The sequence below is a fragment of the Tetrao urogallus genome, assembly GCF_951394365.1.
Source record: "Tetrao urogallus genome assembly, chromosome: 5".
Classification (NCBI taxonomy): Eukaryota; Metazoa; Chordata; class Aves; order Galliformes; family Phasianidae; genus Tetrao; species Tetrao urogallus.
Window position 1 is genome coordinate 20,261,864 of NC_136818.1, and position 27,922 is coordinate 20,289,785.

The 27,922-nt window shown below is 35.8% G+C and overlaps 1 protein-coding gene across 1 annotated transcript in view; it reads right to left on the bottom strand.

Annotated features, from left to right (window-relative positions):
• The window catches only part of CAMSAP2 (calmodulin regulated spectrin associated protein family member 2), a gene marked incomplete at both ends in the record, with an annotated part of 69,758 nt that continues 41,836 nt past the window's right edge, over positions 1–27,922 (bottom strand). The window contains 14 exons of the mRNA XM_079535836.1: positions 1–306; positions 1,239–1,357; positions 1,957–2,072; positions 2,660–2,732; positions 3,763–3,983; positions 4,457–4,593; positions 5,603–7,814; positions 8,528–8,597; positions 9,309–9,379; positions 11,954–12,047; positions 13,165–13,258; positions 19,090–19,229; positions 22,329–22,470; positions 27,213–27,245. Coding sequence (XP_079391962.1) covers positions 1–306; positions 1,239–1,357; positions 1,957–2,072; positions 2,660–2,732; positions 3,763–3,983; positions 4,457–4,593; positions 5,603–7,814; positions 8,528–8,597; positions 9,309–9,379; positions 11,954–12,047; positions 13,165–13,258; positions 19,090–19,229; positions 22,329–22,470; positions 27,213–27,245 — 3,828 coding nt within the window. The remainder of the gene's footprint in view (positions 307–1,238; positions 1,358–1,956; positions 2,073–2,659; positions 2,733–3,762; positions 3,984–4,456; positions 4,594–5,602; positions 7,815–8,527; positions 8,598–9,308; positions 9,380–11,953; positions 12,048–13,164; positions 13,259–19,089; positions 19,230–22,328; positions 22,471–27,212; positions 27,246–27,922) is intronic.

Genomic DNA, 27,922 nt, shown 5'->3' on the forward strand with positions numbered 1-27,922 from the left:
CTATGCCTTGGTGGGTAAAAGTTTCTTCGGAGTTACTGGTCTCTTGGTTTGCCACAAATGGCTGTGAATGGTAATTGCATCAACACTGGCAGACAAAGTTTTAGCAGGTATGTGGCTAAACTGCTTCCTGTCAGAGTTGTATTTATATAGTCCCTCGATCATTTTCTTTGTGATAGATTTGGGACCTATCCCTGTTAATTTATTAATTTCTTCAGTATCAGGGCAGTATGTATACAGAGATCTGAACTGGCAGCCTGAATCCCGGAACAAGATTAAGAAATTATTGGCATCAGATTTCTCCATTTCCTTTAAAAAAAAAAAAAAAAAAAAAAAAAAAAAAAAAAAACAGAAAAAAGAAAGAAAGATTCACAATTTGAATTTTGCATTGTCATTAGAAAACATTCAAAATTATCACTGTCATTTTTTATTTGTTTTCTATCCGAGCTGAAACTTATGTGCAACTCTTTCTGTTAGAACACCTTATTTTCAATCATTATAATTTTCCAAGCAAGTTTAAAAACAGGAAATATATATATGTCCAGATGTGCCCAAAAGATAATGCTAAAAAGGGTTTCAGTCATCCCTAAATGCAGTGAAGCCTGGTCAAATTAAGTCAGTTGATACACACGAAGCAAAGATTCTTTGTCAGCTGAAACCTTCAGATTCCTACTCCACCCAACAGAAATTCTATGAGATGTGCTCTGAATATGCATGCTGCATTCTAGAGATAAGCTTGACCACTTTACAGCTGTTCTTTCCCGAGGTTTCTAGGGTTTATTTTGCTCTCCTACTTGGACTGAAGGAGTCTGTATTGACTTCTCATTTGTTATTTCCAAAAAGTAGCTTTAGTTGTAAGGGTACTAACTGCAGGATCCTTATGAATAAAATGAATTTTTTTTCATGTTGCAAAAAGCGTGTGAAGAAATGCTAACAATCTTCATACTCAAGTTCCCACATTAAACAGATAGTAGCTATTAGTTAAATAACATGCCTTTTAATTAATTCAGCTTCCCATGTTGCACATCCAATGTGATAAGCTGTTGTTTCTATTGTACTAGAGAACCTTTCTGCTCACAGAGGAAACAAGCCACAGAAATTACTCAAATCTTTTCATCAGAGCTGACATCATCTCAGAGAAAGGTTCCTTTCAATATCTGCATTTATACTCATCTGTCTTCTTAGTATCTTAGTCATGGTTTGACACAGGCGTTTAACCTTTAGGGAAAAAACACCCTTACCTCCAGTATCTTTTTCTTTTGACCTTCATTCACTTTTCCAGCCAAGCAGCAATGTGCCAGAGCATTCTGAATTATATACTTATTGGATTTAGCACTGGGTTCTTTGAAAAGCTTTGGTCCTGTAGGGGAAGAATGACAAGTCAACTAAAAAACACAGTCTGGCAAAACACTGTGGGCAAAAGCAGTCTTTATAATGATGGTGGTCTTTGCATTATCATATGGTATATGTTTGGAGAAAATGGATGAAGACACCATTATTTTTTGATTCATAATAAAAGAATTAGAAGGCAGGCTGTGAAGTTTATAATAAACCACAAAGCATCTGTTTGGAAACAAAGGTCCAGAATATTTAAATTCACATTACTAAGAAAACTACTTTCCCGTTGCAATTTTGTTTTTGCTTTTCGTCACACTATTCTAAATCGAGGTTAGATTTCTACTCTTCTAGCCTTGCTAGACAGATCGAAATGCACAGAGTAACTTTTCAGTCCATCTGCTGTTCTGAGCCTAACTGCAGTTTACAAGTGCTACTGAGTCAGTACCTTTATTTTGAACTTACTATTTTCATCTTGTATTATAACCATGTTTTAGATAGTTTCACTGCTATGGAACCATCCTTACAAAGTTTTAAGATTCGTAATGCAGATAATCAAAGCATTTTCATGCACAGAATCACTAATAATAGACAGGTACTCTTCTGAACATTGTTGTCACTGACCTGTGTATTCTGTAGCAGAGGCAACTGAAGAAGTCGTAGATGCATTTTCCCAATCTTTTTCACCATTACGACTACCGCAGCGACTCGGAGATAAGAAACCTTCCACAGACTCAGATCTAAACATTAGTTTTAAAAACTACTTTAAAAGCTACAATATTAAGAGAGTAGATTCACATTCTTTATAAAATACTTTTACAGAATACGCATGAAGGTAACTTCAAACTTGGTTCTGAAATTCACTATGAGTCATCTCTGATTTCATTTTCAGGTACTTCTTAATGCAAAATAGATACTTGTGTTCAGAAAAGCCTAAAACTCCAGTGAACACAATTCTTTCCTGTGCTACCACTTAGAGGAAATCACAGAAAGTAAGTTACTATTGTTAGGAAAGAAAAGAAGCTATCTAGCTGCAGGTAGCACACTGGTTTAGTAAAACATTGACAAGATGAGACTTCAAACAGGTGAATTCAAGAGGCCACATTTTGACCTCATTTACAGCTGCTCAATTTGTTTACTTGGTAAAATTAGTGAAATAAATGACCACGGTTTTATTTCCTAATGCCTGAGAGGGTAAACAGCCTATATCTTGCAACAGAAAAAATATACCTGTTGTTGAGTAAGAAATATACAGATCACCTCTTTCAAATCTATGTTAATTCTATATAGATGATTAAAAAAATAGAAACCGTTATTTTAGCTTTACCTTGGCGTTCTCTTGCCTGACTGCACACTCTCATTGTCCCCTGTATTCAGCGATGCCAGTGAAAGACTAGATACTGAAAAAACACGATAAAGCTGTGAACCTGGATAAAAACAAAGTTTAAGCTTAAAAACCTACACAAGTAGCAGAGTCTGTTCATTAGATCCAACACCAGCATCCAAAACTTTCTGAGCGCTTTCATATAAGCAACTCTTATTTCAGTACATGATATACCTGCGTGCATACTTAGTGCACTGTATTCTCAACACTTTCTGACACCCAGCCATTTGGGATAGTCTGCAACTGAGCATTATTGTGAAGCATGAACATGGGCACTATGCAAAGAGTGCAATAAAGGTTAAAAAGACCTCATTTAAAAAAACCAAAAACTTCAGAGGTTGAATTTAAAGCTTACTCTTGGAAGGTGTGAATGAAATAGTTTAGATTTCATTGGAAAATGGAGGGAAGCCGCTAGAGAAAATCCAGCGACATTACAAGGCTATAACAAAAAGGATAACAGAGCAGTCTAGTTACTTTTTTCTAATTGGAAATTGGCAACATTTCTTTCAGTCATTTCTGCAGTCATTTGATATCTAAATTAACTGTTCCATATGATTGGTGCTGCTATGACGCTCATAACTACACATGCAGTAGCTAAGCAAGTGAAACAGAATAATAATACAAAACATTAAAGTAAAATGTAATTCTGACTGTGTTAAGCAAGAGCGTAAGTACTCTTAATTTATGGTGATCATTTTATGTATCCACCCCCTTTCTGCCAAGTGTTACTCATTCTTTGTTTGTCACATGTGAGAAGAGATTAGTGACTAGTAAGAATACATATGGGTGTACAAAATTTGTTGCATACGTTGCTGTTTCTATGGGTTTCCATACAGTTCAACATTTCTGTTTCTTGACACACGCACGCATGCATAGCAGGTGACATTCACATTTTTGTTTTTATTCACCAGTTTTGCTCTCCAGTTTTGATACGTGCAGCTTCAGTTTAGCACAAGACACTTCTAAATGCACGTGCTTGTTAGTACCAGAACCTAAGCTGGTGTTTTAGCATGAACAGACTCTTCTTCCACATGAACACGGGTTACCTGGTGGACCTTTGACTGGTGTCTTAGGTGATTCAATGTGATCCCTATGAATAGATTTCGGACGCGGCTTTTTTTGTTTGATTGACAAGGAACGCGGTTTTATAACAGTATCCATTTCTTCCATAAGCTTAAGTTGTTTCCTTCTCATGTATTCTTGCTTAATGAATTCTCGCCGTGCTCGTTCATCTTCCTTCTTCTGACGTTCTTCTTCTGTTTTGCGCCTTAAGAAATCATCAGATAAATTCAACAGTAACAACTTCCCAAGATAGCAGTTATAGTTAGTACATTGCCAATGAGGAAAACACAAGCATTAGATTTTCAGAACTTCAGAGTTCTCTGACAATAATAGGAACAGAGAAACTTGCCATTGTACATTTGTGCAGATTGAAGCCTGAATTGATAAGCTCTCCCTCAGAATATCAAGTGCAGGGCAGAGTAACAATCTGAGGAGCATCACACAGGACAGCAGGGCTTGTGTTCAGTGTAAGCTATGGACTGAGGCCACCTGCTGATTTCACATGACCAGCTGGCACATGGCTTCAGCTAGGCTCCAAAGCACATTTGACTCTGGGATTAAATAACCTTGGATATATATCAAGATGAATTATTTGACATGGAAGTTTTACTATTAAATATGACATTTCTATACTCACTGTTGGCAGTCATTTGGATCAGGATATGTAGTTAGTTTTACCTTGTCTCTTCTTTCTTATGTTCTAGCTCTGCTTCCAGCTGCTGCTTTCGAAGCTGAGTCTCTCTTTCCCTTCTCAAACGCTTCTCCAATAATGCTGCTCGTTTCATTGCCATATCATTTTCTGCCTTTTGATCATCCTAGCAGCAACAGTATTTGAAGGAAAAAGGACCCAAATATTAAGATGTCTACATGAGTCAAATGATTTTGTCAAGTCATTAGACACTTAACTCTAGGATGGGTTGCAACATCTTAACACAGTTAGGAGGTAGTTAGAAAAAAAATCATTTCAGTAAGATTTTTCTTAAAAATACTAAAAAAGAATGTTTACTTCTTAAGTGTAACATAAAATTGAACTGGGATGAAAAAAAATTACTAAGTGAAATATTTTAGTTTAGAGTCAGACGCTATGCCGTATGAACTCCTGCATTCAGCTTTGGAACATTATATGGAGATGAAAGCAATTTATCACAGAAAGCAATAATAAGGAAACATATACAATGACTTCTGCTGATGAAGCCAGGTGTTTTCTTAGAACTAAGGAATGTTCCCAGACAAGTAAGGCACATGTCTATTGACCTCTTGTTGCAAGATTTTGAGGCATTCCAAGATGGAAACTCTGAATCTTTCCAGCTTTAACTGTCTAAACATCCCTCTCACTACATACATTATTGCTAAAAGCCCGCATGAATATAACCTTTAATTTCAAAAGGCAGCCTCAAAAGACTGTACTCCCATAAATAGGCAACAGTGGGAGAAATGCTCTTCAATGGGCAACTGAGATATTAAACCTAGGCTGTACTTTACCAGCTTTTAGTTATACTTGGACATGAAATCGGGAGGTAAGAGTTGAAGTGATAAGTAAGCATATTTAATTAAGGTCACAAAAGCGCATCTTCCTCATCAAAACCCTCAATCACTCTTCCATGACTAGGAAAGGGGTACTCTGTCATGCTAAGAACTGCAATGTGCTAGAATCTGATCACTCTTATGCTGTCAATTAGTCATCAAATGCAGAAGATATGCTTGCACATTTACAGTTGCTTTGACTTCAGTACAAAGTCATCACTGAAACACCTTATCTGAACCAAGTAGTTCCCCTTTCAGAGGAAGTTGTGCGCAAGCATAGACATCAGGGAGTTCTCTTACCTTAAAAAAGAATCCACAACACACTTTCTGGTCATCCTCAAATTGTTCTCTATCGCTCTCACCTTCGTATTTCTCAACAGATACTTCCTTTTTTTCTGGTGGCTTCAAATCTGATAGGGAAACTTCAATTAAGTTAGCTGTTTTGGGAGCTGCTGTTGGCAACATTGGTTGGCTTAGCTGATCTTCATTTGGAGTGAGGCAGACAGTTTCTATTATGGGCTGAGATAATACTTCAGAAACACTAGATTCAAGGGGTTTTATCTCCTTTTCCTCCAACTTCTGTTCGCACTTGTTCAGAAGTTTTGGTCCTTCTTTTGATACCTCTTCTGTAGGCTTGACTTCCTTCAGAAGACTTCCCTTCAACTGTGGTTCATCCAGATGTTCACCATCGTCTCCAAAGCAAACAAATGATCTAGTCTGAATGGGAACCTGACTTGGAGAAAATCTTCTCAAGCGAGGAAGACTATCTACAGACCTCGGGGCAGTCAAGGTACGATTTAGAGGTGTTATTTTCAGTTCATTTGGCCTAGGAGTCCTTTGCATTTTTATGTGAAAAGATGCATTCTTCCTGTTGGATGATTGTGGAGATTGATGTGTAGAGCGGGGAGATTCCTGTGAGAAAGGTGCAATGGGAGATGGAGCTCCCATTTGCCTTGATGAAACCTTAAACTCCCGAAGTTGCTTCTGAGGAGAAGGCTGAGGAGGAGAAATAACCCAAGCTTGCTGCTCTCTCATCTGCATCAACATCTCCTGTTGAAGGGACAGACGTTGCATTTCTTGTTGTAGAAAGTGTAAGGAAGAATTTAGTTTTTCAATAGATTTGGTGTATTCTAAGATATCTCCTTCACTAAAATTTTCTTCTGAGGGGCTAACTAAATTCCACTGCTTTTCAGCATCCATAGGAGTAGCAGGAGACTTTGACCATTTGTTGTGAGAATTTTCAGGATTTTCTTTTATTGATTCTGAAGCTTTATTAGTTTGTTCATCTGTTTTTTGAATTTCTCTTTCTTTCAGTCTGTTACTGTCAGTGAATATCTTCTCATCTTCAGCTCCTGCTGCCTCTTCTCGGAGAGGTGATACTCCATCACCTTTCTTTTTCACAATGTTAAGAAACGCTGTTCTTCCCATTTTCTGCCGCTGCTTAGTGAAAGCAGCTTCAACTTTCTTTTTCTGGGCTTCAATTGCTCTTCTCTTTTCCTCCAGCTTCATCTTAAGATGTACCAGTTCTGAAGCCAGTAACTGCGTAGTATCTCTTCCTTGGGGAACAGATGCCTCTTCAGGAATATGAGTCCAAGCAACCACATGAGGAATATTCAGCTCAGAACCTTCTGGTGTGGTTTTCTGAGAACTGCTGCCACTGCTTCTACTATCTGTATGATTCAACTTTCTGAATTTCTGCTCTGCAAAACTAGTCATTTTAACCCCTGAACTTGAAGAAGCACTACTGCCAGCCTGTGATTTAGTACTTACTGAGCTAGGACAGGGACTTAATTGATCTCTGTGATTGCTAGCTCTTAGGTCATAATCCTGAAGAAATTTAGATGATTCTTCCATGTCAGAGTCCATGCTTACAGTATAATCTCTTAAAGAAGAATCCTCATCCATCGTCTCTGGAATATCTTCCGAAGGAACGTGTATTCCAGTATCAACTTCTGTATTGTCAGTCACAGGACTTAAAGCACCTTTAGTGTCTGTGATCAGATGAGGGGTAGACTGATTTGGTTTAATGTTTGAATTCAAGATGCTCATTTCCTGATTGTGAAGAAAGAATCCATTTGTAATTTGGTCTGTCTGGATAACTCTGGGAGATTTTTCAGTGTCGTGAATTATCTGCAAAGCCTCTTCAATTGTTGGTGTCTCAATCTGATTGCCAAAGTCATCCAGAATGGCTCTGTTTTGCAAAGCCCCGTTGGGAAACCTGCAGTGACTGCTCTCATTGGCATTTCTTTGATTTGTGCTAAAAGAATGATGGGCCTTTGTGTCTGTATGAGCTACTGTGTCCTTTTCCTCTTCAATATCTTGGTTTTCTTCTTCTCCATTTACTGGTCTGAAGGACAGATTTTTTCTAATATGTTTGGGCACACGGTTGTTGTTGTTTAATGTAAGGCCTTCATTGCTCACAGATCTAGTAATACCTCTGTTTGGAGAAGATACTGGAATGCTTTTTTCTTTGTCAAAAGAAATGTCAAATGAAACTCCATGTAATGATGACCTTGACGGAGATAAGAATAAAGGAAATAACTGAGCAACCCATGATTAATAACCAAATACTCATATTTGTTCTACAAGTTATTTGAAGACTGCAGTATTAAATGGACTGTTATGTATATTGTATTTTGACCAGCTTCATTTGCAAATAGGATACATTAAAAATGCACAACAGAACAGAATATAAGAACACTTTCTTCAGAGCCGGCCTATGCTTTTTATAGGTTGGAATGAGTTCGAGGCACTTGAAGAATATAAAAATTGCCAGTCTAGATCAGAATCAAGGTGTGAAAAGAGAACTTAGATTTGCAGAATAACCCTTCGTTGTAACTCTAATCGTTTTATCTTTAGCTTATATCCTAAACATTCAGAGATTATGACTGGTCTAACTGAACACAGAGACATCGTCAGCCAGACTGTTCTTACTATATAGAAATTAATAGAATTTTTGGTACTACTTTTTGATACTGAACTCCTTAATAACGTGACTCTTAACTCATTTGGCTAAATTGTAGTAGGTAAATGTAAATGTATTTAACATATAAAAAATAATTTATTTCTCAGGGTTGTTTCCTATTGCTGAGTTCTTAATCCATGATACAGTTTTCTCTTTTTTTCTACTTTTGTAAAATAATTACTAGATTTTGAAAATCCAAATCACATTTATATTTACAACACAATCACTTTTTAATCAACTCTTATGGTAAGACTACTTACCTTTTTTCTTTTGGCCATGTCCCTACATAGCCATCTACGTAAGACATTGATGAGGACCTTCTGATGACTCCTAAGTGAAATTGAAGTGGAATCCAAAAATCATTAACATGATTTTTTGTAGCAGTTACTTTTTGTTGCTTTAACAAATTAATTTGCTTCACTACTTACATCACTGCAACAGCAGAAATTTGTTTTCAGAACACAACTTGAGCAATTAAGTTCATTAATTTCATCCTGTATATATATGCTACTCCTTAGACAACAACTTATTATTGAGCAAAATGCAGAATCATAGAAGCGTTTGAGTTGGAAGGGACATTTAAAGGTCATCTACTTCGACTCCCCTGCAACAAAAAGGGACACCTACAGTTCTATCAGTCTGGCTCCGTCGGTCAAGGTCATGCCTGACCTTGATTTCTCTAGGCTTGGGGCATCCACCACACCTTTCTGGGCAGCTGCAGCATCACAGAAAAGGACTTGTCCGTGGTGAAACTAGTAGTACTACAAGTACTACTACAATATACTAAAAATAATTGTTGTAAGCCGTATTTCACATAATGAAAAATGAGTTCAAATAAAAAATGCAAGTGGTACAAGCACAAACTTACCCATTTGTATATTTTACAAATTACAGAACTCATTCACCAGCCTTTCATGTAAGACTCTCTCAGCAACAACTGGCATGAATGAAGTTTGAAGAAATTTAAATAAGGTCGCAATTAACTCAGAACGATTCAGAATCTTGTCTCATTATTCCTTACAGCCAATTGTAAAATGTTACCTGGGACAGATGAATAAGGCTGCTGGGGTGTATGCAGTTGGTGAGATGGTGTGTAACTCGGACTTTCCAATCTATAAAGCAAGAAACATTAAATTATAAGCAATACATCAAAAGCCACGTTATAAAAGTACAGCAAGACGTTATGTCCTTTGCCAACAAAAGATTTGTTTTTTCAGACAAGGGAGAAAGTAAAGTGTAATTCTTCTCTTGAAGTATTAGAAGCTTCATTATTCTTGAATAATAATTCTAGAAGCTTCTAATTCTTAAAGCAAATTAGAAGCAGCATGCTACATTATTACCTTTAACTAGACTCAATGTAGATAGACACAAAATCAAAAAGCTCTTTCTCTTATTGAAACTGCCACAGAGCAGTGCTGGTTTTGTTCACGTGCACATCTCCTGACAATATTTCAAGTCATTGTTAGGAAGGTCTCATTTTTAGGCTTGATTTTAGCAACAAAAAAAACAAGTTGAGTGATTGCAGCTAACACCACAGTTTTACACACAACTTTCTTTCCTGTTGCTTAATCTGACATTTTTGTGTTTCAACTGCAGTATGTGCAAGGTGTGGACAGACATAGTAAGAGCAGTAATAATACTAATCACTAGAACAGTAGTTCAAAGCTTCTCTCCATTTCTACTTAAAGAGATTTTTTTTTTTTTTGGTTCACAGACAAGGTTTGCAATAGAGTAGCTGTTTTAATCCAGAACAGGCTTTCATACATAATGCAGTGATTTGAACCAGGTGCCTCTTCAGTACCAAACACAGATATGCATGAAGATATAATGCTTTTGTATGTAAAACGTGTAAAGAAGTCAGACTTCAAAACATGACAGATAAAAACCTTTCATGTTCTGAATTTCGTTCACTGATTAAAAGTAGACTCCCAAACTCTCTTTTCTCTAATTAACTTCCAAGACCTTTGCCTAGTGCTTTTATAGTTTATGTACAGCATGCTTTAGAAATGTTTCTAAAGAATATTTGTGGGGAGGATGTTCATGTCAATTTAAGGAAAATACTGTTAGTTTATAGTATACAACACCATCTTCTGTAAGTATACATTAAAACTACTCAAAAGACTTTCTCATTAATGCATGACCTTTGGTGTTAATAACAATGCACAAGCTAAACACATCCGTTTTAAATGGCATTTCAGATTTCCGTGAAAGCTTTTAAATCAATATTTCCTAAATTATCTTAATACATATGCATTTAATCCAGCAGCATCTGACAATTTGTTTTACCAAGAGAAAATCTACATGCTTCATTTTCTCTCAGGAAAAGACTGATTTTGGCACTAAGACTGTGGTTCCATGGCAACTCAGACACTGTAACTGCTTGCTGCCACAGTCCCATTCCTCTGTGCTGCTCTGGCTCTGCACTGGAGTCTGCTCTGAATCATTGCTGTAATTCAGCCAGCAGAAAAACATTTACTTTCTCTGACTGGGTTACTTTTTTTTTTTTTTTCCTGTCATTGTGTACTGAGGTGACTATGTCATAGAGAAAAGCAGGCAGGAATGCCCACTTGGAACGAGAATGAAAGCCAAGACATCCTGCAGTCAGAGCAATCTTGGCTGATGGCAAACTGCAGCCTACACATTAGATTTCTAGCATTTGAAATAACTCCTGAGGCCTCTTCTTCATCTCTCAATGCTGTCAAGTACCACCAAGTTGTATAAAGTACATCAGTCTATGAATAAAGATATAGCTCTTTCTACTACTTACAGATTGCGCTCATAATACTCCAGGACAAACCATGTCCATCACTTTTAGAGAAACTAAACAAGTGCTGCAATGAGACTGCAGAATACACTATCCACTGCCAGCCATACAGACTTCACAATTTTTACTGAACATGTCTGGGAAAAATAAGCCATGTTACAAAACAGATTGGTGGCAACTTACAGACTTGATAGTTAAATTTGGAACAGTACCAGTTTGTTTATGAATTGAATTTAGATGCTTAACTTAAAGCTTTCAATAAATCCTCTTCAATTTAGAAGTCAAAATCATTGACACAGACAAAATGTACACTTTTGCACAAAATGTACATATTTTTTTTAGATGAAAAAGATACTTGGTTACTGACAATTTGTCAGAGCAGGGATATGTTCTGTAGAAAAAAAGGATAGAACAAAGGGCTAAGTACTTCACTGGACTGCTTGCAGTAGCTTTTCATGGTGTCAACTGGCCTCAGGAACCTCTCTGTTCCAAAAAGTATACTCAAAATGACTGCTTTTTTTTCTCCTGGCATAGAAGCTTCATTTACACTAAAATAACTTCATTGTCTGCAGGGGAAACACATGAGATACACACAGTAGAACAATTCAGAATCATGCCATTTTATGATTGTAAGAAATTGTATTCCCTAATGCAAGGGCAGTATAAATTCCTAAATAAAAAACAACTACCAACAAGGGCTGCCAACAAAGAATTTTCTGAATATTCAACTAAAATGCTAATTTTGTCCTTTCTGTGTCAGTTTAGAAGCAATCAATAGAACTTCTGCCCTCATTTTATAAATATAATGCAACGCTATCTCCCATTCACTCGGTTCAGATCAGATCACTGAAAGGCTTCCTTTACTCTGTCAAGAGAATGATTAAAAGACTGTGAAAGGGTACTACTGGCACTCTGGCTTTACCTGGCTACAAAGTCAGAACCACATGGGCCATCCATGTAATTTCTTCTGTTAGCATTCAAACTGTGAGCAGAAGCTGCATCTTTCACAGGTTCAGCTGCCAAAAAGAACAAAGCTCAAGTTACCATAGTTTAGTACTCAATTAACATCCAGAGCAGAAAATATTTCTAAAATAAACTCAAGTAATTATTTCCAAAGATTTAAAAAACGTTCAGAGGTTTCATTATATAGACTAAAAAAGCGATCACTTCCTTTCAGGTTTACCTTTTCCACAGTTTTCATATTGGCACTGATTAAGACAATGAAAAACAGACCAGAGAAGACAAAGGAGGAAATAAAAAAAAAAAGAGGAGTCACACCATTATTATTATTTTTAAATGAAAAATGAAGATATTTCTTTTTTATATATTTTAAATATTCTTAACTAGATGGTTTTCTGTTAAAAAAAACAAACAAACAAACAAACAAAAAAAAAAAAGACTTTTTTCCCAAAAAACTAGACTGACTTTCCATTTAGGAAGCAGTATTTTGGCCAGGACTTACATTAGTTAGCAATATTAAACAAACTTATATCTTTAAGTACTATAAATCATACAAACCAGCAGACAAAAAAAGGTGTTCAAATCACACAAAAGAATTCATTTTCCAGCTCTTGGAAAGACTATCATACTAGTATTATATGAACATCTAAATTACCAAGACCTCTATGTTTACTATCTCAAGATTTACTCCAGAACTGTTTTTTTTAAATCTGTAAGTTTACCAACAAAAAACTGTGCTGTGCATCCAGGTGCAAAATGCAAGGTTAAAGTTAACTATTTATCTGCTCTCTCCAGATTTCTGTTTCTTTCTCTCAGTAACTCTTCCTCAGCCATACAATTTTTCAGGCTAAATTCTGATCTTGGCTCCCTATTCTGAATATAATCTCTGCAAGGGCATGATGGATTCTAGGCTTATTTAGGTCAGGAAAATTTGCAAATGATTGTACCACTATAATTCAGATGAGGCTTTTGTAGTAAACAACAAAATCTAATTATGATTTATGAGATGAGATGAAGATTAGCATGTGGAAAGAGTATTTTGCTCCTTTAAAGGGGTGGTACAAAGCCAAATCCTGTTAACTGAGATATTCACAGCGTTTGGGAATGCCACAGTTATCTGAACTCATACATATTAAAAACACGCATATCAAAACCAATCCTTCATGTAATTACCTTGGGGATGCACAACAACACGAGGCTGTACAAACGATGGCTTCACCACTTCAAACCACCAGAACAGTTCTGCCATGAACACCAGGTAGTTGCTCTACAGGACAAAGAATCCGAGAAACGTATGTTAATACCTAACCCTTAACTGCAAGCAAAGGGAACAAACAGCATTTGGGATATATCTCTGTTTCCAGCTTACATTCACATCGCTATTGCTTCCTTAAAAAAATGCAATGAGTAACAGTGATCTGTAGTACCATCTATCTAACACCCATCACTCGACCAGATCGTAACCGTATGGGTCAAAGTGTTTCATGATGAGCATACACTCAGGACCAGTGTCCTGCAGGCAGGGCAGGGAGGCACAGGATGTGTGGAAAAGGATGCCTGTCAAATAGGTTAGCCACTTCCACACATTAAAAAAAAAAAAAAGAAAAAAAAAGTAGAGAAAAGCCCCGAGAAAGTAAAAACAACAGTACAGGACTTTTTGTTTTTCAGTGAAAATTGTCTCTGGTTGGCACAGGCATACATAACTGTAGTGTCTGTAAACTTTCTGTTGTCGATCACCCAGCTAGTGGCTTTTTTTTTTTTTCTTTTTTTTTTTTTTAAGTAGAAAGAAACCTCGAGTTTTGAACTGCAAGCAAACACCTGACAAAAATACTAAATGCAATATCAATTTATTACAGAAAAGAAATTACACACATTAGGCATTAGGATATATTTATCAAATAAACTAAAAACTAAGACAGAAAGGTTTAATAATAAATGAGATGATCTCAATTCTGCATCAGCAAGTCTCAAAACGTAATTTAAAATATCTATTTGATCATTTTGATTCAGATTTATTTTTCCTGGACATTGCTAATGCAGATAAGCCTCCACTTCAGAGAAGGGATGCTCTTAGAATGAAAGCTGTTCATGTAGTTTAGTAGACAGTGAAGGGATCAGCCAGATGTTGCCACAGTTATTAAAGACAAAGCTATGAACAGACCAGGAAAAACACTATATCGGATTGTTCAGCAAGACAGAAAAGGAATGAGGAAAAATGCACAGCAAAACACTTTCTGTAGCATTCTGTTACAATTAGAAAAAAATACACATAAACAGAAAAATGGTATCTACTTTTCAGACACAATATGATCTTTAATGTTAAGATTCCTATGCCATCTATTAATACTTTCAGCCTTCCTTCCCCTCAAACTTGTACATTTTACAATTTTACAAGTTGAAATAATTTTTACTATGAAAGTAATTATAAAATGTCCTAATCATAGCTGTGTTCCCATCTCAAGTAGTATTGTATTTAAATACAGTAATTCCTACTTTTATGTGGAGATGCTGCATTGAATAGCGTGGCTGTTCTATGAAGGGCTTAGATAGTTCTTCTGAAAATATTTTCTATGCAGTCCTGAGCTGCTGAAATAAAGCTTGTTTTTCCATAACCCAAAGCAGTACTTACCAAAGAAAAAGTGTTGGCTGTGCAGTTCTATTAGAACTCAGGCTACATTAATGTTTTGTGATGAAATATCACAATGGAAACTGCATTTTTCCTCATGTTATTTGTAGTCAGAAAAGTATGTTAATCATTATCCAAGGGGAAGACCAATGATCAGCAGCTTACTTTTTATTTTTATTTTTATTTTTTTGGGGGGGAGGGGGTGAGGAGGGAAGAAACTAATTGTGGGCCTGTGGTAACATTGCTAGTCCATGCTGGAAGGAACGCAGATATTATTTCCACTGATTTTGCCTTGATCATGCCAAGCTAAGTTTTAATACCTTGTTACATGGTTACTACATGTGCATACACACAATATTCAGAAACATAACAGTATTTCAGTAGTTTAAAAAAAAAAAAAAACAGTCCATAATTAAGCTCTGAGCACAGGCTGAAAATACTGCTCAGCAGATGGCAGACTTGCAACTTCACATACGCTACAACAATCTGATATAATTTACTCAGTTTTATATTTCACCTTGTCCGCAGACTGTTCATTAGTTGCATGTAGTAAGATGTATTAGTGGCTGCATTTTTGCTACTGTATCTTCTGCTACTGGAAGATCTTTTGAAAAAGATCCCCTATTTTTAATATAAGTTCTCAAGTCAATACTTGCTTCGGCATCAAAGGAAGACATAAACCAGCTTGTTTTATGAAAATGTACATTTAAAGATGAACTTTCTCTTGCATATCTCTATTCTCAACATACACCATGGAAATTACAGAAAACAGAAATAGCATGTCTAGTCTTGCCACTTAAACTAAGCTACATCCCTTGTAATATTCATAGGTTTTAGATATGCACATTTGGAGAACAATCACAAGTTGGTATATACAAACCACACAAATAGCTTACAATCAGATTAGAACCCAATAAATTTGATTGGAAAAGCAGCCATAGAAGCATTAGGACCCTCTACAGGTTGACAAATGCCACAACAATTCAAGGTGAAGATTCCAGTGTTATTCCAAATCAGAACAAAAAAGCAGGACAACCAGCCAACTAACATCAGTGAAATAAAACCCCAGTGCTCCCCTTCAAATAATGACTGAGGAGTGTTTGGCACCTCCTGGGAGGAAAATCCCTTTAATTATTCACTGCTTGAACCTTCATTTTCACTCCTGATCTCCACTCCTTTTAAACCAGCCAGATAGGAAGGCAGTCCCTGTGCTTCCCCCTCCATTCATTCCCAAGTGCCTCACCAATCACGGCCAGCTGCTCTTCTGGGTCCTTACAGAGCCCAGATGCACATTTATATGGGCTTACACATGCCAGCAGGCCTGATCTGCACTGTTACCTTGAGATAAGAGGGAAAGCTGCACTGCACTACTGGATGAAGCCCAGTCCTTAATTTCTGGGATTAACCAATGCAATATATACAACCATCATTTTTTACATCACAGAGGAGGCAGTGCTCATTATAACTTCTACTCATGTTTTTAGCAAAGTCACCAACTACTTTACATAGGAAAGTGCTTGTATTCAAACTGCTCAGATGCAATACATTTTAATGATAAAACAAATATTTAGATGGTTTGTTCTGCTCAATTCAGCAGATTCTTTCCAAAGGAAAAAAAAAAGGAAGCTCTGGGACCGTGCTTTCCACTTGGCTTACCAGGCAAATGTTTGTTTTGTCAGCTCTTATTAGTATCCAATTGCAAAATAAGGTACCCATGTGCTTAATTCAGATTCTAAATAGTTCAGACTGGCCCACACTCAGGTCAGAGTAATGTCCGTCTCAGATGAGAGGCAGTAACCATGTCTCACAATTGTTTAATTCAGAGACCTTTCATTCACCTGAATAAAAGCACTCTGTGGAAGTTTGGATGAATAATTTCTTAGTTATCAGAAAACAGCAGCCAAATATAGGAAGCAGACGTGGTAAGCAACAGCACATGAAAGTCTCCCAGGAACCCAGTGCTGCAGATGCTCATGGCCCTGAATCTGTGAGAACTCAGAATAGGAGAAGCTGGACAGGATGACGAGCAACCCCAACAACAGGCTGTATAACCCTAACCACACTAAGAAAGCAGTAGCTGCCTTGTGCAAACCAACTACACAAATTCATTCCATATCCCTATACACACACACAGTGAGAAAGGTGGCTTCTTGACACACTCTCTGGACACCTTCCAAAAAGCCACTAGCGGGCTATTGTGATCCCTACATCTGGGAGGGCTTTTTTTTTTTTTACTGTGTTGGCTTCCCAAGCATTGTTCCAACCCAATGAAAGTAACTGAATGAGCATGCAAGCGTTAGTTGTGTGAGCAAATGAATCATTATGTGAATAGCTGCTATTGATGGATTTCTTCTATTAGTAATATCAGTTTAATTAGCAGAAGGTGTTCTTGTATTGTGATGCATCTCACACTGACTCAATCAAAGCGTGTATGGTATGGTATGCACTTTGTGCTTGACCACTTAGCATGAAGTCATGATACCTAGTGTAATTTCTAGGGCCAGCACTGTCATACCAATAAATCAACTTAATTTTTTTCTTGAAGCTTTTTCCAGCATCGGTGTTTTGATTTTTTTTGTTGTTATTTCTGGCACCATTAAGAGTGAAACAGCTTTTTTACACAAAAAGCATCATAGTGCCACTTACTGAACAGTATGAGTCACCCTGAATATAAAGAGAAATTGTTGTTGATTGACACCTGAAAGCATGATGCTAAAAATCCTAAAACTAATGTATATAAATTTTGTAGACCAGTTTAATTCAATGTATAATATTTAAAATATATGTTTGCAATACAAGTTTTTTCTGAGTAACAATGAAATTATTTGGGCAACATATACATTACTTAAAACCCCCTCTATTCAGATGCATTGGAAAACTTAGACAGAGCTCCTTTAACTGTGCATTTATTTTGAAAGTAAATTATTCTTAACACTGGAAATTTATAGCACCAGCCAAAGTTTCTTTCCACATCAAGGTTTAAAAGAAGAACTTGGCAGTCTAACTGTAGAATTTACATCTAAGTAAGTATCCACACCACAGCAACATGGTCACAAAAGGCCCCTTCTCAGTTGTAGAACTGCTCTAAAATCATTTAAAGAGTTCTAAACTCCCTTTTAAACACCGTTCAGAAACTGCAAAATTATCGAGCCTGTAGCATTTCAGAAGTGTTAAAGATGATGTACTGGGATATTGACAAAGTATTTAAACTAAGCTTCTTACTTTATATCTGCTTGTGATATAATTCAAACCTGCATGTGTGTGTTTAGGACCATATGGGAAACCACAGACAAGAGGCTGCAATATAACAGACTTATTACAAGTATGTAGGTAAACTGCTTTATATGAAACTTAAAAACACCAAAAGCTGATTGAAAGCAGTCACTAGACAGCTTTGCATATACAAAATAAAACAGCAATGGCTAAGTAGTCTAGACTTCGAGGGGCTGGTCCTGCTGCCCTTACTCATCCTGGCAGCTTATTGCTTATTTGAAAAGGATTGGGTTCAGCCCTACAGGCGACAACAAAGCTGTCTGTATTCAGGTTCTGGCCTCTGTGACTCAGCTTGGAAGAGTGCAGTAAAAAAATCATAAAAAGCAGTGAAATGACCCAGATATTTAGAAACCAATTACAGACCATCTGCAATGGATATGCTGACTCCATAACAATATTTCATTCCCTAAAGGCAGGCCAACAAGAATCTTAAGCAAATAAAGAGCATTTATATAGGAAAAAAATCTTAGAAAAACACAATAATGAAGAACTGAAGTTACAATTAGACAAGAAATAAATCAATTACTCTGACTTTCCACACTGTTTAAAAACAATAGGATAACCAAGTGATTTTACTCTTGTGAAAAGATTAGAATCTTAGGATGACAAAAAGTGTTTGTTTGTTTAAAAAAAAAAAAAAACAAACAAAAACAACAGTGTTTGGTCCTGTGTCCCTGCTTATTCTTTTCAGCAAAATTAACTTGGGAGAACAAAACCTGAAAAAAAAAATTATCAGTATACAAAACAGAACACATTTACCAAAGTAAAAAAATCTTTAAGGTTCAAAACCCATGAAATTACTGTAGACACAAATGAGTAATGACAATGAGCAATAATTCAATGAACAATAACTCAAAATTCTGTGCTTTTGTGTCTTCAAAATTAAAACTAATGCAGACTGCTATTTCACATTTTAACCAACAGTAAGAAAGAAGATAAAGCATGAAATTATTTTGCACAAAATCAAAGTTTGTGTAAATGTATTCTTTTAAAAATAGCTTAAAATTAGTAGAACAACATAGCTGCCAAAAGAAAGAAGTTTTACATCCTGCTGAAATCTACTGCTTGTTGTACCTCAAAAGATGCAACATGCTCTTCCACTCAGCCATACAGCAGCAGATCAAAAGGCTTGATGATACTACTAGAAAAAACAGCTTAAGCGTTAGGCTTACATTTTCTAAGTGTTTTTTATTTTTTACCTTTACTGAAGAAGCTGCATAGAGCATATCTTCAAGACTGAAATGGCAACACTGGTTAAGGTATTCCTGACAAAATTCTTGAATCAGCTGTAGGTTATACAGGCTGTCAGCCAAAGACATTGTCTCTTTCAAACAAATATCTACAAAAGAAGAATATAAGTGAAGATTACATATAGTTCCTGATCTGCAGTAAGAGCTTTTGTTTTTGCTGGATTTCTGGAGCATTTTGGATAAATCCAAATTTGACTTTTTCTTTTCTGCATAAGGACATTTATTTTTCTATTTCAGAAACTTAAGAAATGACAGCACTATATTATACCTTAATACAGCTTTGTATCTTTAGAAAAATATCTAAACTTTTTTTTAACTGTTGACAAGTTTATTTTTTCTTGCTTTGACTTCTATGAAATGTAAATTATTCTTAATCTCCTGCTATTTTCATATAATAAAAACTCAATATTTAATCACTAAAAAATCCATTTCTTTGTTTAGATTTTCTATACAGGAGTGCATGCTTTTTCCCAATGCTGTTCTCATATATAGAGTACACTTTCATGCCACTAACTCTGAATTTCCCCATAAATGCAACATCACTTTAGTCTTATATATTTGCTATTGTGGACTCCCATGTTTGATGCAAATCTTTACAAAGATCAGAAGCCTCTGATTCATGAATTACCACCGTATGTTTCAATGTGCCACTTTACAACAAAGCATTGGTAGCAGTGAACAGAATCACGCAGTTACACAGTATGCTCTAAGTACCTCACACCCAGCTAACTGCCCGGTTCTGCGCTTATACAGGTACTTGAAAATAAACAACAAAAAGAGCCATTGTAGGAAACAAAACTGAAGAAAATAAAAGAAAGTAAATATACGTCCAGAGCATATGTTGTTGTTTTCTCTCCTCCCCTCACCCCCAAAGCGGCAGTGGATGACAGAGCTTGAGGTAACAGCTTTCAAGTGCATAGGCTTCAAGTTGCCTTTGGATAAAGAATCTGCTTGGATGCTAGCAGGATAAGGCATCCCATCCTAAAGGGCTAAAAAACGTTCCATCACCTCAATCAATCCCCTGTATAATACTGATGGAAATAACGTTTGGCTAAACTGATCAAAATGAGATTAAGTTCAGCAGTGCAAAATTTCAAAATGATGCATTTATTCTAATAGAATTCTAACATGATTCAGTATCTGAAACTGATACAGAGAAGGAAGGTATCACGTATTAACTCATGTAAAGATGGTCTGTGATATTTCAGCATCACGCAGCTATGAATAAAGCAAATGATGCTAGAATGCATCAGCAAACGTGTTTCTAGTACCGACAAGGAAGTCTTGGTACAAGGCAGTAACAAGATGCCAGCCTGGTTTTCTGTGTGCAGTTATAACCATCCACATTCAAAGATGATGAACAAAAAGTAGACTGGTTGCAAAAAAAATTATTGAAGATAATAACAACAATGGAAATCCACTTCGTAAGGTGAGACTGAAAAGGCTGGATTTGGAAGCCTGAGCAAAACAGCAGAAAGAACATATTGGAGCAGAAGAAATCAGATTAGAAAAAGCTATTCAAGTTAAGAGCACTGCTGAAGAACAAAAATGCATGAAGACAAGCTACAAGCATATTTCAGTAGGAAACAAAAACAGTACTTAAAATCATGGAAGTGAGGCTCTGCAACAGTCTGAACAGAAGAACTGATTTTAAAAAGCTACACAGTTTTAAGATAGAACATAAGCCATGAAAGGAATCATATAATTTTAAGCAATAGCCAATCTTTTGTCTCACAGACACAGTTTTAAATTCCTACAAGGAAACCCAGATTTTGAAGTCAAATTAACAAGGAAGCATTTATTTTAGAGCTGTGTAGTCTGGATTCATATTTTTCTCCTTGTTATTGGTGCATTTTTAAGCACTTCTGCATATGCATGTTCCTCATCTGCCTTCCTCATTTCCAATAGAGAATAAAATCTTAGTGAAGCTTAACATATATCAGATGTAGTACTATCTAAAGACAGAGAAGATTGGAGCAGTCTCTGTTACAGTGTTTCTATTTGCTTAGAGTATCTTCAAATTTATTTCTGAGACAATGGCACACATTTTTATGTCTTTAGGGCAAGACACCTAATGAACATAACAGTGAAAGTTGAAAGATGACAAGTGTCTTGTATTTCAATGTACTAAAAGACACATGCTGAAGGAATTTGTTGTTAATGCCATCCTGAAATAGTATAAAAGATCCTTCGGAAAGTCTATGTTACAGTCATACTAAAAACAGTATGTTACTCAGTTTAAACACAACCCAAATACTAACTTCTCTCCAATCATACAGAATTGTAAATACTTGGCTGCAACACTTATATAAACTTAAAGCTTATTTTCAAAAATTCACGAGCCAAAGAAGAACAATGAATGTATGCATCTTAGTGTCTTTAATCTTCAAAGCCTACTGGGCTGGAAGCTTCCTATAAAGCTGTTGTGCATATGAATTCCATATTCCAGTACCTTTATATCCTTGTTCATATTCCTGGATTTCTTAGGAAGAAGATATATACAAGTGTTCCCACGACATCAAAGGTATCACGGACAGAACACAGGCTGAAAATGATGGGTGTTAGCTACCAAGACATTTTACAGCTGCAAGACGCTCTCAATTGCCAAGAGGAAGAAACGACTTGAACCAGGCCACAGTACAAAGATAAAGTTGCTCATCATCAGATAATTGCCATTATAGAACAGCATGGCACCGGTATGTTCTACACCACATGCTCTCGTTTATCCACGATATATACTTCACTATCAGAGAAAAACCCTGAACACAAACCAACTATCATCTGCCATACAGAGCAGCTATGCAGTTTGTCTACTTTTCTGTGAAAGACAGAAGTGACCCTTCCCTGTTTTATATCTGTAACTGATCAGACACACAAGAAAGCACTTACGCAGCTTCAAGAATCACTGTTTTCCAAATAGTTGCAAATTTTTGTGGCGTTATCAGAGTCATATCTGCAATAACATGTTGCCATACACTTGCATCTGTGTGACACTGTAAGAGTAAATACTATGGAAGGACATAGTGGATCTTGTTTAAAAATTAAAAGTTTAAAAATACATAGATAAAACGTTAATACTGAATCCATCACTGTCACACTCAGACCATGCCTCTGACACATCTTATTCTGCACCTTTCTTTATATATATAAAAAATAAAGACATTTCAACTGAGACATGTTAGACATACCCTCGAGTTTAACAATATCTGGACAGTAGAAGTGGATCAGGGCTGCTAAAGCACAACCATCTGTACCATCTTTCAGCAAGTTTTCCACCAATGGAATGCAGGGCAGCTGCTTGAGCAATGTTTGTTCCTTCCTGTAACGGGCCTACAATATAGAATGAAGAGATCAAGAGACACAACGGCTCTGAACACATGAATAAACAGATTCGTATTGCAGATTTTACACTCAGTGAAAATGCAGCATTAAATAACTCAATATTCTCAGTTTCAGATTTCCTAGAACTTTTCACTTTATGCTTTGTTTTGAATGCCAGAAGTAATAGTTAAGAGGAAAGGAGCCTATATGACAGTATTGACACTTTCTTTCTAAACTACCAAAATTTTTTTTAATGATCTCTGTGCAGCTAAATTAAATATCATACAACTCATTCAACATCTTGCATCCATTTCTATTCAACCAGAAGGGATCTGCATGTAAACAAGACAGACCCCAATCTGCTGTGAAGATCATAGCTTCATTTTACCAGCAGTGCAAATGACTATGAAGTTAATGCACAAGAAGCTTTCCCAAAATCTCAATAACATAACCTACTTAACAGCAAGTTCTGAAACAAGGAAATCTGCATCAACTACATTTCATTACTAGTAAGTTTCATTGTAAGCAGTTCGAAACATAAAGAAGCATTCATGGTCAAGTGTTAAGGCCAGGCAGCAGCCCAGTTAGGAAAAGGAGATACTTTGAAAAACAACTCAGTATACAAGGGGGTCATTAGTTTAGAATGCTAAGATAACATTTACCTACAATTAATCCATTTTTATGGTTTTCTTTTTGGGGCAGGATGAGGGGGAAAGGGAGACAGCTACCTTAACAAACGTTATCTATGACCTGAATTTCTTTTCAATATTTCTTGAGAAAACAAATGGAGATGAAAGATTGTAATTCGTTAATATTTACTATGCGTTATTTTTAAAACAGTACCAAATGATTACCTTCTCATTCATATCACACAACTAATTATAATGCCAAGAGTGTTTCTAAGTAAATTTCACAGAAATACACACATTAAGCTTGAAAGCAGCCTTGTAGGAATTTGGTGAAGCTTTTGAAGATGTCATTCCAGTGAAGAGAAGGCTCTGGGAGACCTCACTGAAGACACTGGTATTTAAAGGGACCTTATAAACAAAACGGAGGCCAACATTTTTCGTGGTCCAATAGTTACAAGACAAGGGGAACAGTTTTAAACCAAAAGAGAGTTAAACCACAACAGTTAGAAATTCTTCAGTGGCAAGGAACTGGAACAAACTGCCCAGAGAAACTGGGGATGCCCCATCCCTGGAGGCATTCAAGGCTAGGTTAGCCACTGGGCAGCCTCATCTGGTGGGTGGCAACCTTGCCCAGGGCAGGATGTTGGAATTAGATGATGTTTAAGGTCCCTTTAAACCCAAGCCATTCTAAGATTCTATCAAAGCTGAAGCTGCAAGATCCTGTCTGCTGCTCTCCACCTTTGAGTTGTACTGAAAGTTGCTGATGCGGCTGCATGATAAAACTTTTGCTCCACCAAAAACTCTTCTCCCCTTTGTTTCTAAAGCAATTGAGTTGGCAGGGATAAAGGCTTTTTGGGTGGGGTGGGAACTGTCTCATCTAGCTTTGTTGGTAAAAAGAAAAAAAGAAAAAAAAAAAACAAAAGAAAAACAAAAGAAAAAAAAAAAAAGCCTGTAGAACCACAGACTAACCCTGAAGGCCATGCTTATTGTCACTAGATTTCTGTTAAGGATGACAGGGAAGTCATCTGTAGTGAACATTAGTGTCTTCTAAAAGGCCAAGAAGCACAAATCTAGTAATACAAGATATCTGTTCTAGGAAAATTAAGGGCTTCTATTAAGCCCAGGAAACTTATACTCTAATAAATTAATATTAGTAATTGGTTAATTAACAAATGGTAACCAATTAAAAATGGAGAGTTTGTCTTCATCTTTGAAATGGACTGGTATTTGCATCAAATATTTTGCATGTTATGCTAAATATTCACTAACAGTAAATTAATTACTAGCAATTCTTCTCATGTTAAACATGAGAAAACAGGCCAATCTGCCTGCACTGAAAGTTTCTTTTTTCATTCTCAGGCAATACTATGATAAACTATGATTAAAAATCCTTTAAGCTTCAAATACAACATGAAAAGGTCTCTGCACTTTCCCTATGACTAAAACTGAATCAGTTAAATATTATGATTCAATTACGGAATAATGTTAGAAGACACAGGACAGATATGGACTCTAAAATTATGGCCCAAATAGTTCTGTAATATTTTATATATTCCTTTTAAGTGTCATCTTTTTAATGGAGTGCTGAAAAATATTTTAAACTAATAATGCAATGGTCTTGCATAGTAAATTCTGTGAAAGCCTGTTGTCACTCCAAGGATGCCTCAAAGTAGCTTTATGAACAGTGCCTGGAAACTGTCAAATCATTAAAGTGAACCTAGAAAGAGGACTTAATTCACTGTAGAGTACACCAAGCACATCAGTTCAGGAAAATAAACAAATATAATCTGCCATGCTAGGTTCATTAAGGTATAACAGGCATAGTGTTTCAATTTAGCAGAAAAGATAAAAAATTATATCGAAAAACAGAAGACACTGGTAATTGCACTGCATTTTTACGTAACTTCCATTTGAAGAAACCCTTCTATTCAGTAGTAATCTTTGCTAGTAAATATGGATGCAATAATGCAAGATACAAACAAACCTCTACATATATTAAAATGCTGTAGCACTCATTAAAACATAAATGCTAATACAAATCTTGTTTCTGAGGTCCTATAGAAACCAGTCTGAATTGGCATCTGAGCTTATTCTTCTTGGACAAATCTCAGTGTAGTTAAGACACTGGCATATGAACAAGGTTAGCTAAAAACTAAATGCCCATCAGCTACTCTCAAGTGCCCGTGTGTATTCTGAGGTACACATTATATATATATAATATATATATACTATATATATATATATATTTATATATGTATATAAATATATGTATATACATATATTATGTATATACATAATATGTGTATATTAACACATGTGTAATGTTATGTGTATACATAACATGTATATAATATATATATATGTATATATATATATTATATATATATATATAAATATATATTTATATATGTATATATTATAATATGTATAATATATAATATGTGTATATATATATACACATTATATATATAATGAGGTAATCATTAATAAGAGACACGGATGCCGTTATCTTCAGTGATGTGCTATAAATTCACTTCTCAGAGTAACTTTCCAGCTGCCCGCATGCTGAGGCCTATCCCACTACTGAACATCTGCACCATGTAAAGCGAAGAGATGAGACAAGTGGTTGAACTAACAGAACATTTGAGCCACTGCTTTCCTACTGTATTATCAGTAGCACTAGAGTTTCAGTTATAATTGTACTCAAGTAACAGGCTCAAAGTAAATAACTCTAGAGCACGTTCTTTATGGACAACAGGCAGGTGAATTTAGGTTACAGGTTTCAATTTTTAATCAAGTTAGTTTACTAAATTAACACTGTAGACAAAAGCAAAATAAAAACATTCTGAAACTACTGTGAAGTAGCCACTTCTTTGTATCAGTAGAACAACATCAACAAAAACGTGCTTTATTTTCTGTAAAGCAGTAAAAAGCTTCTCCTTTTTTTTCTCCATTGCTCTCTCCATTTAATTCCAAAATTAAGTTAATGGATTATACTGTGGAGAGCAGAGTCTTTGTGTGTATAAATGTCACAATTGTAATTGAGAGCATTACATAGAAATTGCTGGTAGGACACAAATTATTAAGAACTTACATAATGATTAATTTACTGAAAAGTGTGCTTGAACCTTTTTACTCATTTTTTTAATACCACCACCAGGAACAACATGCTGTCTCTGGTGCTGCCTACATGCAGCTGCCTTGTTATTTAATTCTCCTTGCAAACTATGAGCAATATTGTACTAGTTACGATAACCAAGACCTGAGCAACTGCTAAATCAGTTATTTGATAATCCTCCCATTGAAGCCATAAGGATTAGTTCTCTGGAATTCAGACCAGAAATACGTAGTTCTGCATGTACCTAAACAACTGACTAGCTTATTCCCAAGCCAAACAGCATGTCTCTCCATGGAAAGATGTTGCAAATTGCAAAACCTGTTGTAGAATTAATAATAAGAGTGTGTTTCAGGGGCAAGTTACTGTATGAGAACAATAACCCCACAGACATGCAACAAAGGGAAAACAAAGTTTAATAGTATGCAGAACTAGTCACTTTCTACTGCTGTTAATGAAATTATGGTCTCATTATCAATAGATCGTTTTTGATTACTTTCTGTGGAAAGAGAACTATCTTAAATCAGTCAAAAAAATAAGGAATTCTAGACAAATGGTGAAATGATTGCACATTAAAATGTATCAGAAAGTTTCAGTTTCCATATACAGACAGCAATCAAAAATTATTTCTGCAAGGCTTTGTTTTTTTTTTTGTTTTTTTTTTTTTTTTTAAAGAGTCCATATCAAATAGCATATACTTACTGGAATTCTTTGAGAAAGTATTTTGAAAAAAGTTAACAGCTGGTACTATCAGTTTACACCAAAGCGACGGTAAATCTCACCCAGCATTACATCTTTCACTTATCTTGCACAGACTACCTTGCAAAGCAGGGTGTTTGAGGGTTATTTTGTTTATTTAGCTTTACTATGAACACCTTTTCAGAGTAATCTCTTAACAAATTATCTCAAAGAGACAAATGAAATGAATAATTAGACCAGCATGACATGGACAAAGCCATTCCCAAAATAAGCTAGTTGATCAAAGTGAAGCAGTTGGGCAAACTTACAGGAACCAGTTTCCAATACCATTTGGTAGGAGACTTCAGAGGAAGCAGTAGGGAAAAAAAAAAAAACAAAAGCAGAAAGCAAAGAAAAAAAAAAAAACAGGAACAATTTATCAGATTTCACCATTTTTACAAAGCAATTTTCTTCAACATTCTCATTTCGTATAACAGTAAATTATAATTTAATGATAAACATTAGAGCACTATAGCCACTGTATCTTCAACTCATTAGCACAAAAAATACTGTAGAAATACTCATCTTCAGTCTTAGTAGATCAACATTATCATTTTCCCACAACAATAGATAAGACTGTCATATCAATGCAGTTCTGTTAAGTGCTTTCACACATGTAATCGTACTCTGAATATGCAATCTGACTAAAGAATTCATTTGAGACTTGAAGTTATGATTTCACAAGTATCAAAATGAACTCCAGCAGTGTATATGGAGAAGCAGGGAAGCTAAAGCAATGAAAAAAGGTATAAACACACTGTAGTACATTACAACCAATTGCAGTGAAGTTTGCATTAGTCACTTCAAAGCCAAAGAGGTTTATAATGCTTAGAATATTTTTGAACAGTCATATAGCAGTTTTCAGAACAACAAGAGGTGCAAGCAGTTATTTTTTTGCAATGACAAATCATATTAGCATCAGCTGCATGATGTGCAATGACCTGAAAGGTAGAAGGAGGTTTGACTATTCACAGAGAAA